Source organism: Spinacia oleracea, chromosome 5 (assembly GCF_020520425.1).
Source record: "Spinacia oleracea cultivar Varoflay chromosome 5, BTI_SOV_V1, whole genome shotgun sequence".
In the NCBI taxonomy this organism is placed as follows: domain Eukaryota; kingdom Viridiplantae; phylum Streptophyta; class Magnoliopsida; order Caryophyllales; family Amaranthaceae; genus Spinacia; species Spinacia oleracea.
The window spans coordinates 100,558,918-100,570,810 of record NC_079491.1 but is presented as its reverse complement, the minus strand read 5'-3'; the positions used below and the strand labels follow the sequence as shown (position 1 = coordinate 100,570,810).

General features: G+C 38.9%; 1 protein-coding gene across 1 annotated transcript; it reads left to right on the top strand.

Annotated features, from left to right (window-relative positions):
* Positions 1 to 827: 827 nt before the first annotated feature.
* On the top strand, positions 828 to 5,673 carry LOC130460830 (uncharacterized). The gene is made up of 13 exons (XM_056828440.1): positions 828 to 926; positions 1,538 to 1,637; positions 1,744 to 1,869; positions 2,860 to 2,997; positions 3,102 to 3,179; positions 3,307 to 3,813; positions 3,909 to 4,024; positions 4,144 to 4,336; positions 4,436 to 4,525; positions 4,633 to 4,785; positions 4,862 to 4,965; positions 5,051 to 5,129; positions 5,225 to 5,673. The coding sequence occupies exons 2-13, from the start codon at positions 1,542 to 1,544 to the stop codon at positions 5,336 to 5,338; spliced, it is 1,794 nt and encodes a 597-aa protein (XP_056684418.1). The 5' UTR covers positions 828 to 926; positions 1,538 to 1,541; the 3' UTR covers positions 5,339 to 5,673.
* The last annotated feature ends 6,220 nt before the right edge of the window (positions 5,674 to 11,893 follow it).

Sequence of the window (11,893 nt, the reverse complement as noted above, 5' to 3'; positions counted from 1 at the left end):
AGACACATTTCCATTTATGAATACATTTTCATCTTCAAGTTAATACTCTTTGAATTTCGACTTTAATTTCAATGAAGAACCAAACTTCAAATACATTTTCAATCAGTTGAAAATTGGGAATATTGGGAAAAATAATTCAAACAGTTCTCTATAAGTTGGTACCATCCCTTATCTCCCCTTATCTTTCTCTCTGATTTTGTTCTGGTTTCTTTCTCTCTCCTGTAAAGGGAACAGAGGAACTCTTGCTTTAATCGAATGAATTTCGTGTAAATATTTCCCTCCAACTTTTCGCGACAAACTTTGCTGCAAATTGGCGAAATTTTCCCACCATGTTTTTCCCCCTCAAATTTCAAGGGATCCCGTTCCCCGTTACGGTGCAAAAGTACCATTCCAGCTCATTTTAAAGACTTTTCCTTTAAAATTTAATCAGTTTATATTATTATAATGGTACTTGTGTCCATTTTGGACGCAAGCCATTATGGGCTGAGAAACCCTCAGGTTGTGTGTGCTCTTAGGAGGAAGTCTTGCTCCATAATGGCTTGTGTCCAATCTGGACACAAGTGGGGGCATTATGGTATTTTCACCGTAAAAAGAGAGAGGCCCACTTGGAAATAACGGACTCCGTTATTCATTGCTGGCAAAAATTTCAGATTTCAAAAATTTTGAATTTGAAATAGGTGAGGTATTTAATACTCACATTGAACTATCTCTCTCCTCCTTGTTATTCTCTCTCCTCCTTCAAAGCAGTCCTTCTTCCTCGTGCTCCTCCTGCAGTGAAGACGAGCAAGAAATTCAGATTTCGGGGCGAAAGAATTTTGGGCAAAAATTTCACACCTCCATTTTCAAGACGAGCTAGGATTGTTCGTTAATTTGGTGAATTCGTGAAAAGCAATTGCGCTGGAGGAAGAATTATTTGTCATCAAGAGGTAAAACCCTAAAACCCAAATCGAAAATTTAAAAAGTTAATGTATTTAGGCTTATTGGAGGGTTTAGGGTTGTAATCCTAATTGTTAAAGTCGTCTAATTTTAAGAATTTCTGGCTTTCAGTTAGTTAGGGTTTCTGGTTTAATTGCTGCATGTTTTAGTTCGTTTATTAATAATCGTTTTTTAATATTTGTTTAGGGTTTTGTAGGCTGTTGGTGGAATTAGGAGTATGAATAATGGTTGTTTTGTAACTGGGTTTTGATATTTGAACAAATTTGGTATATTTGATGTCGCCTAAATTTTGGAAATTTGTTAAAAATAGTGTTGATAATATGGAGAATAGTACTTAAAATATAGAATTATTTTTAAAAAGGATCATAATTTTATATTGATCCTAAAATGGTACTGAAAGTGTTTGACAGTTTGGTATCGCAAATGAGATTTGGATTGGTAGATTTGTACCAAACTGGGTCTAATTACTGGTCTAATTATGTGTGGATGTTTATATGTGTGCATTTTAAAAGTAATTGCAGTGTGAAGTTTTGGAATGTTGTGAATTTCTTGTGTTTAGTTTACGTTGTTATTGTAGTCATTAAGTTTTATAATTTTTTAGGAAAATGGGTAAACGTAATGCTCCACTTCCAAAGGAGAAAAAAACAGAGGAAGACGTTGTTAAGGGAAAGGGCGTGTCTACAAGGGCAGGAGCACGAACGGTAATTAGTACAAGAATGATATTGTATTAAATAGAAGAATCCAATTCTAATCCAATTCTATTTTTAATATTCAGACATAAGTAAACTTGTTGTGTTGTGTGTGTAGAGAACAACTGCATGTGGACTAAAGGCAGTGGAAGGTTCTTCCAGTGGAAAGAAGAGAAAAGTCTATGATGCGGAGACTAGTGGAGAGGAGGAGCCACGTACAGAGAGCAACGATGACGAGGACGTCGTTAGTATTCATAACTTAACCACTACTATTAGACCGATGGTTTGTTGAATTGTTAACTACCTATTTCATGGATATCTATTTTTTGATTGAAAATTAATCAGAACAAATGTTTATGATCAATTCTTACATGGTTTTGATTTAGTGGGCATTGTTGTATGCATCTTAGTTGAGTGTAGGTGCTCAGGTGAAGAAATCGGAGACTGTTGTGTCCACCAGGCTGAGGAAAGGCATGCATGAGAATGATAGGATTGAGGTGTTTTCAAAGTTGGTGTCACTGTTGGATGACAGTCGAAGGGATTTAGTTAGAAAAATGGGGTTTGGAGCCCTCCTCACAGTGAAACTGCGCAACCTGTCCCCAGAATTTGCCTACTGGTTAGTGACCAGGGTAGATGGTGCTAATGGGGTGTTTTATGGTGGGGGCGATATGGAATTCAGCCTGGATCCCATCCAATTTAACTGTGTTTTGGGGCTGCCTATGGGTACTCAGCCTGTACCATCTCTTAATGGAAACCTAGACACACGCCATAGGAATATAGCAGACCATATTGTTCAGATGTATGGGGATAGTGGTGGGGTTTCTGTTCAGAAAGCTTGGGAATTTGCAGTTGGGATGAGGGATGGACAGGGTAAGGCGGTGGCTACTATTGTCCCAATTGTAACAAGAGAGGAGGAATTTGAATTTAGAATAGCCTTTATGATTGTTATACTGGAGCTGGTGTTGTGCCCAAGCACAGACGGGTTTACCTTGGCGGGAAGGTTGTTACCTGCCGCATCGGTAGCACCGGAGTCAAATTCATATGATTGGTGCACGTTCTGTTTAGAGTGGCTAAAGATATGGTGCAAATCAGTTTGATCAGCATGGAGTTGTTTCTGGATTGGGGGGTTGCAACCTATTTTTGACGGTTGGTATAACTGAAAATATTTTTATTTATTGTGTATAATTTTGCAAAGCTCTTATTTGATTCTGAAGCAAGTTGGTTAATGTTGTAGGTGTTCTACCTGGACCACCTGAATGTTGTTCCTAGGCAATGGTGTGTTATGCCGAGGGTGGTTGTGTGGTCCCAACCTGATGTGGATGCCCTGATAGAGGCAGACAAGAAAGCTGGAGGTGACTATGGAAGAACTCAGGTGAGATGGAATACCAAAAATTTCTGTTGTGTTAGTAGTGATTCAGCAGTATAATGATTCATTCATATATGGACTGATGTTTTATTTTGATGTTCCACAACCAGTCTGTTGATGTTGCTTACGGCGAGAGACACCATCCTCGATTGCCAAGAGATATGCGGGGTTCCTACATTGCAAAAGAGGTTTAATCTATTGTTTCTAATCCAATTTGGTTTAATTAGATTATTAGTTGATTAGTTTATAAGTTTCTGGCTTCTGTCCCGCGCGCGCACTAGATATTCTGATTGTGTGATTGAAATTTGTATATAGGTTCTGAATGTTTTAACAAGCCGATTTGAGAGAATCGAGGAGCAAATGCACAACCAAGGAGAGATTTTAAGAAGTATGAAACTTGATTTGTCAAGAATAGTAGGGGTGAGGGAACAAGATAGTGGGTTGAAGGACACTCAAAGTGGAGGTACAAGTGGTGGTAGTGTGGGTGGTGTGGATGTTTGCCCTGCTCTCGGAGGTACGCAGACAATGAGGCCGACCACAATTCCTACGGCCACTGCACAGCAGTTTGGAGTTCCGTCGCCGGTGGGTTTTGCACCGGCCTTTGGTTCAGCTCGGGGTTTTGGCACCCGAGGCTTTGGGTTCCCTCCTCCTTCCACTTCAGTCTCTCCAGTTTTGGTGAGTGATCCTATAACCCCTGGTCCTTCTTCTGCGGTTACCTCAGATGTTCTTGGATTTATGGCTCCCTCTTCCTCTGATTGTTCTGTCCCTACGAAATCTATGACCACGCTACAGACTGAAGTACAATCTCCTGCTCAGAAGCCGGTACATTTTCTTACACTACTGTGAATGAACAATCCAAGATATACTTATCTTAGATAATTTTAATGTTGGGTTATATACATATCCAAATTGCACAGGTAATCACCACTGAAATTTTAAAGGGAGTTTCACCTCTTAGGAGCTCCCGGAAGAGTCGTACTGATATGGAGAAGGAATTGGTTGCTTTCATCAAGGAGTGCCAGGGAAATAGCAAGTAAATGTCAAACTTTTTAGTAAATTATGATTATTAATGTATTTGTATTTTGTTAATGTTTACAAGTTTTAACTTGGAATACGACAGTTGATTATCCTTCAATTGATCAATATATGCAGGGATGAAGGACCAGAGTTGATTGAGTTCGATGGTTTACGTCTAAGCAAATATCAGATGTATCGAATGGTAGCAATGGATGAGTATGCGGGGATAGAATACGTCAAAGTGGCTAGTAAGATGTATACTAGCAGGTGGAAGGCAGAATTGGGTGCCGATAGAGGACGAAGTGTAATGCTTGAACCTGGTTTCGGGGTTAGTTTTCAGACGTATTTCTCATCTATGTTATCATGATCTGATAATTTTTTTGTAAACGTATCTTGAGGTAATTAGTACACCTTCTAATTGTGGCAGGTTAAGGTACAAACAAACGAACCCCCTCAGTCTCTTGTAGCCCCATTCGGTGCCCCCTTTGAAAACCTCGTCATTCGGGAAATGTTTGTGGTATGTGAGATAACATCACATTCTAAATTAAATACATTTGTGATAATTATTGGTAAATTTTTAATTTACCATTTAACTTATCGTATCTATTTTGCAATTCATGCCAGGTTGTAGTACCCGTGTTGCACATGTACTTCACACTTCCACCGCACACACGTTGGTATTGTGTTGCATTATCCATGAAGGATAAGCGGATTTGGGTCCTTGATCCTACATCAGACGAGCCTTTGTCTGAGCACGGTCGTCTGATTAGCCACATGGTAATGATTGTATCTAAAAACATTTAATAATTATCGCATACATTTCATACATATGATTGACTTGTTATTCTTGTAGTTCAAGTACTTGGACACCCTGTTTTACTCTAAAGACGAGTCATGGGTAAAGGATGGACTGAGTGGATGGGGGGTTGACCTTGTTTCTGTCCCACCAAGCGATGAGTAAGTAACCCAACGCAATCGCTTCGCGCAAATATAAGTTGGTTTGTTTATATAAGGATTATATGGTTTGATCACTGTAATGCAGTGTGTCAAGTTGTGTTGTAATGCTAGCATGGATAAAGGACATAGTCCAACGCAACAAAATTTCTCCCACATTCCAACCGGTACGTTCATTTAGTTCCATGTGTTTAGTTGTGTGTGTTCTTGAAAACAATAGTCCTGTAGTAATGCTATCATATTTATTTGCTATCATCATCAGGGTGCAATAGAGGATGCAAGGGTATCACTTGCTGTTGATGACATCTTGTGCGAGTTGAATGTGAGGAGACCTGAGGTGTACGACCTTATTTCTGGGAGGCAAGTCCGTGTGTAGACCGTGTTTACGTGCTTGAACTTAAGTTTTTGGATGTAATTTGGATGTATTTTGGATGTATTTCGGCAACTCTGTTGCATTTGAATTCTGGTACTTAGTTTGGAAGTTAGTTTGGAAGTTTGTGTGGAAGTTAGTTTATGACCAAACATTTGATGTTGTATGTTTATATTTCTACTGTGAACTAAGGGGTCTTTTGTTTTAAAGGAATCCAGGTAGAAATAAGATATTTATGCGCCAATTAAGATCCCTGATTTGTAGTTATGTATGAAATCAATCAGATAAATGAACACAAGTAGTGAAATGCACACAGGTAGTGAAATGCAGGTCAACTTTGGTATACGACATTTGTCAACTTTGGTATATGTCATTTGACAACTTTGGTATGAGTATGAAATTTGCCAACTTGGCTTTGGTACAGTTCATGTAGTCCTAAATTCAAGTTTGGTACAATGCATTTAACCAGAACTTTGACTTTGGTACGTTTTCATGTCGTAACAGAACTTCGATTTGGTACATTAAATGTAGCCAGAACATCGAATTTGGTACATTAGATGTACCAAGAACTTCGACTTCAAGTAAACCCATTATATTTGCTACACTTTTGGTGGTGATAATAAGATTTTAAAGTTGCCAAACTTCGTACACTTCTTATTTGGTACCACCACTTAGGCAAATAATAAAACACTTGACTTTCATTTGACCCACTTTTGGTGGTGATAATAAGATTTTAAAGTTGCCAAACTTCGTACACATAATAGGCAAATAATAAAACACTTACAAAGAAAAGAGTTAAGTAAACGACAATAATCCAAAATCAACTAACAAGACCCTTAGATATAAATTATCCGCATAGCAGTAAAGTGAATTTATCCAAAAGCAGCAGTAAACATTACCACCAAAAAATCCGACACAAATCTTAAACATTAGATAATCCGGCTAATAAACAGTTTCTAAGAGTTACATAATATTACTACGAGAATCATCAGATGCCTTTCAAGTACAGGTGATTGCTGACAATGCTTCATCCTTTGCTTCATTAAATTCCGAGAGAAAGTCTTCCATTAGTAGCGCTTTTCGAGCCACAACAATATTTTCCTACAACGATGAATGAATGGTAATAAGGAGCAATATATATGAGGGCTAAATACAAAGCCACTTACCATTCCATATCTTGATACGATACGAGCGGCCGATGACTTTATCCATCCCAACATTAGTACGCCGCAGCTATGACTGCAAGAAAACTAGTTGTGATTAAACGGGGGAATAAATTTTAAATGACACACAGAATGATTTAAATCCTCTGGTTCACATACTTGTCGGTGTTGTTCATAAGCTCGACTAGTTGTCTTCCCCAACTACCCATTGTGCCTAGTTCCCACTGGGGGTCATGGACATTTAACATCGTGTCGATGGCCGGGATCTGTGATGTAAAGCATTCACATCAACCCCAGAAATTGTAGTTTGTAAATGACAATCATGCCATATTTTTCTCGGCGTAAAAACTTTGGAAGCAAAACATACCATATTTTTCAGAATAGACTTATGCTTCTCTTCGGGGTTGGGGTACATAGTATCCATGAACCATATGGTCTTCTCCTTCAACTCAAATGCAGCACACCACCAATGGTCATCGTCCAATACAGGAACAAAAATCTGATTCCATCATATTACCACAGGAATTATTAGTTATTTGTTTATTCAGAGAACATGTGAAAGGAGAATGTTAAAACTAGGAAAAATACCACACAAATCTGGGATGCAGTTATGTCACGAAGAGGTTGGCCGTGCTTCTTTGCCAGATGTTCAAAAGGATCCTTATTCGTAATTACCCTCATCTGTAATATAAAATGATGTTCAATAAATATATTCTGGTGTAAACCCTAAACACCTAAAACTTAAAAATGTGATTTTAATAATTAAAAATGTGATTTACGAATTCAAACTTAAAAGTGTGATTTAAATAATCAAAAATGTGATTTAAGGCGTAATAATTCAATTCAAGGCGTAATTACCGCAAATGTTGGGTCAAGCATAATTCTCCGACTCTTGCCTTCGTAATCCATTGCCCACTTTTTCATATACATCTCCGAAGCCATCCTTACATAGTCAGCACTGACCCTCGCTCTTGTATGCAAGACCCCATAGCAGTCTCTTTGGGTTGCACTCCTGCCATCGCAGGTAATCATGACTTGTCCTGGACTGCAAAACAGAACTGCTTTAGTTAAGGTATTAAATGAAATGGGATCATATTCTTATAAGTTGATTAACTTACTTAGCCTCGTCTCTCAAATCTTTCCATCTCTTAACGAACGCAGTGATGTCATTAACCGGACCTGTGACCCTTTGGTTTGTACCAGACACGAAATCTCCCGAAAATACTGTTGCAGATGGAATATGAGTTCGGTGTCCTAAACTCCTCCTCCTCCTTGGTCCTCCTCCTCTAGCAGCGGCCTCTTCATTGTCACGCGCATCCTCATTCAACTCCTCATCATTGTCACGCGCATCCTCATTCAACTCCTTACTAGTCAATGGGTCGTCCTGATTCAACTCCTTATTGTTCCCAGGATCATTCTCGTTATTGGCATGATACTCTTCATGACGTTGTGCTAATACGGATTGAAGAGATTCATTTGCAACTTTGCCAATGACATCAGTAACTGATACTTGATGGTGATTGTCAATGTGCAACATATCGTCGACAGCGGCCATCTTCTTGTTGATCTCTTGTTGCTCTGTTTGGGTTCTTTGTGAGGTTGGATTGATTATCCTTGGACTTCCCAGTTGCTCAAGAGACGTGAATGGTTGATTCAAACCAAGATCAAGATCTTGTATATCGTCAGCAAAATGATGAGCCGGAGAATGGATATGGAACTGGTCATGTATGGGAAAGCCAAAGGGTCTTGTGTTGTCCCGTGCCGTTTGCAACTTATCAATCTTCTCCTCCAGCCTCTCTAGGTAAGGTGTGATCAACTTCATAATCTGTACCATATATGGAAGATGACCAAATTTTAGTGTGTATACTCGAACGATTTATACAATGTAAAAATATAAATGCGTAGATGAATTACATACATTATTTACTAGCCTTGTATCCTCGCAATCCTCATCTTCATCTTCCTGCGAGATGGGTGTAATTTTGTCTCTGGCGAGTCGGGGATGTGGTTCCCCATATGCAATGTCCAGTGACTGCCACAATAAACATTAAACATTTCCATAAATAATAACCAATAACCAGAATAAGTTTGCTACACATGATTTTAATGTTGTGTTGTGATTCATTGTAAAAGGATCAACTTACTGATAGCTTTCCGTAGTCGTCAGTTTCCTTCTTGTCCAAATCCCTAGCCAGGAAGACATGCTCAGTTGTCCAAACTCCTATCCTTGGAAACTCGTTCCACGACAGAGGAGGCCTGTTCAAATGATCTAGGTAGAATATCTGTTCACCAAAATGTTTAATCAAAAATTATTTAAATAATACGAAAAGTAACATTCACTATGGGGAAAAAAGGTTTGGAAAAGTACCAAGAGGAACAGGGTACAACCACCACATCCCGCCACGAACCCAGCTTTGTCAAACTTCTCAGCAAACTCAGAAGACTTAGTCATAAGCCACTCATGGGCAAACGTACACCAATCATATTCAATTGACATGTCTGCCACAGTACACGCTTGCATCAAGGGCTTAGACATATATGATCCATCAGTCGAAGGACATATGACCAGACCCAAGAGCGACATCTAGAAAGAAGTACGGAATTCGCTACGGGCCGATTCGGTTTCTAGCTGGGTGACGTTGCCATCTTCATCCTCTTCGACTAACGCATCGATGACTGAACGTAAAGAAACCATTTCCTTTCCCTCCCCATTCACCATTGTGAATTTCCGAGCCACCTTCGCAGCCTTAACAACCAACGCCGGACTATCAACCACGTCGAAGGGAACCGTCTTACCTCCCATTGGGAGATCAAATATGCATTTCCATTGTGTTGGAGACAACGGTAAGACTCTGCCATCACCTGCAACCAAGGTCTGGGCAACTCCATCCACCCTAGTCATTAACCAATAGCAGAACTGTCGCGAGAGTTGGGTCAACTTCAACATTAGCATCCCACCAAAACCCATTTGTTTAACAACTTCAATTCTAGAAGCATCAAACCTTTTGATCAACTTCGAAAATGCATCAACACGGCAAATGACCGCTGGTTGCTGTAAACATGAAAAGCGTATGGTCATATAAAAAACATTCCTGTACAACTAGAAATGAATAATGGGACACTTAATTTTAATGAATACAGTTTCATCATTTAGATAAAGTTCACTGACTAACCTTGTTGCGACATTTTTGTAGTTGCGTCGCAACACATAACTCTTCCCTCTTAACTTGTTCCCCGTTTGACAGACCTGACAGACCTTTGGTTCTTCTCACAACGTATTGCTGCTCCTGAATACCAATAACAGATATATTTAGAATTCACCAATCAACAGGGGAACCAATTACAATGACTCACTCCTGCTGCATTGCTTTACCTGTGGCCGTGGCTTTGGGGTAGGAAGTCGTCTCCTTTTCAGACCTTGCTTGGGTAATACTTTCCGAGACACTTGTTGTTTGTATCCCCTCTTAATTGGATGTGTCTCTCGCTCTGGCACTTCATCGTACTCCTCATCAGAATTCTCAACTTCATCATAGTTAGTCTCCTCAGCTTCATAGTCTTCATCACCCTCATCTTGACTTTCGTCTTCGTACGAATCTTCATCTACGACCGCCCTACTCTTTTTCGTTGGCGGTTTATGAATAGGAAGTACACTCAAGTCACTGGTGAAGTACTTACACAGTTCATCATCCCCAAAGTCCTCGAAGGATTTATGTTTTTTGTATTTGGACTTTGAAGTTCCCTCATATTCAATGACATTATTCCCCATTTTTCTCTTCGTATGACTATGAACTAGTCCCTTCCTCATGACACTGTGAAAATAATAAATAGGGACACAAAATCAAATACTTATACTCATCTCAAATTACCAACAACAAACACACAAAAAAACCAAACATTACGCAAAATGGGTAACTACAAGTACTTTATATGCATCTCAAATCACCAACAACGGACACAAAAAGTACCATACAGCACTACTACAAAAAAGGGCATAGAGTACTGTTAAAATACCCTTTATAGGACGCCTTATAGGCGTTCTCCAACTCAACGCGCTATAAAGTTTATAAAACGGGTAAAAGAAACGTTTTATATACCTAGTCATAAAGTACAGTGATAAGAGATAAGCGTCCTCTATTCCCTTCCTATAATCAGAAAATGGAGAAGGAATATAGAACGGTTAACGTACATAACCGTCTCTTATACTATATAATAAAGCACGCCTTTCGTACATAACCGTCCTCTATTCTTCCTGTTAAATATTGAGATACATAACACCTTCCGTACATAGGCGTACTATATACTTCCTTTTTAACATTAAAATAGAAAGCAGTTTCCTTACACAACCGTTCTATATTCTACCCCTTTTTTAATATTATTAAAAAAAACGTATTAATAATATTAAAAATAGCTGCACACGCATCCCTAAAATAGGATATTACGATTCTAGGTCATGTATATAAACCAAATCTAAATAGATAAAATAAAAATTATATCCACACGATCTTCCCAAAATTAATTTCATTCAATAATAAAATAATATTGTTCATTCAATAACAAAGTCGTATTATTCATTGACAAAATATAAATGATCTACACATGGTACGGCAAAAACAAAATCCAATATCAATAAAAAAATTCTGTAGCAGAAGAGCTTCTGTAGCAGCAGCAACGTACTGGGGATTGTGTAGCAGCAAGAACTAGGGATGGCGTAGCAGCAACAATATCAGCTTATGCGGCAAGAACAACTTCTGCAGCTTCTGCAGCAACAACAGCAGAACAGCTTATGCGGCAACAGCAGGGACAATATTGGTGGAATTGTCTACTGGTGGTAGACTAGCTTGGCAGTTCGTCTGCAGGACTGAAATGAGGTAATTAACCATCTCCTTGAGCTAGCTTAAGTCACACTAGATCATCGTCATCATCTTCATCTTCATAGTTATTTGGTTGGTGATATTCGGTAACGTATGGGATCCACCTCTCCTTTAGCTCGTCAATCGTAGTTTGAGATTACGTGGGAGCTTTGTTAAAATACTACAAGACAAGTTAAAATGTAAGAGTGAGAAATAAACATGATAAAATTGAGATGAGCATATCAAAGGAGGCAGAATGGTTGATCATTTTTCGAACTCTTAAATGCATGATTATCTTAATTGAACAAATAACATAGTTCCTAATGTCGCAAGTGTGCAGTGGGACTGTAATGGATGGTACTAATGGCCCACCTGCCAATTGGTTTACAAGCAAGCAGAAATAGTATTTAACAAAGAACAACAGGCAATACAACAACAACAACAACAGAATTGCAGGGAGGTGCAGACACAAGTCCAGATTGTTGCCCCCTCTCACAATGTTCTTGAGTAATTACATTCTTCCGTTCTCCAATCTACATTCCCCAGTT

Bases quoted from the DNA above. Each gene is read 5' to 3' on its own strand.
- LOC130460830 (XM_056828440.1), top strand. From the start codon at position 1,542: ATGGGTAAACGTAATGCTCCACTTCCAAAGGAGAAAAAAACAGAGGAA. The intron at 2,998-3,101 runs GTGAGATGGAAT...TTCCACAACCAG, and splicing joins GTGACTATGGAAGAACTCAG to TCTGTTGATGTTGCTTACGG. The intron at 5,130-5,224 runs GTACGTTCATTT...TATCATCATCAG, and splicing joins TTTCTCCCACATTCCAACCG to GGTGCAATAGAGGATGCAAG.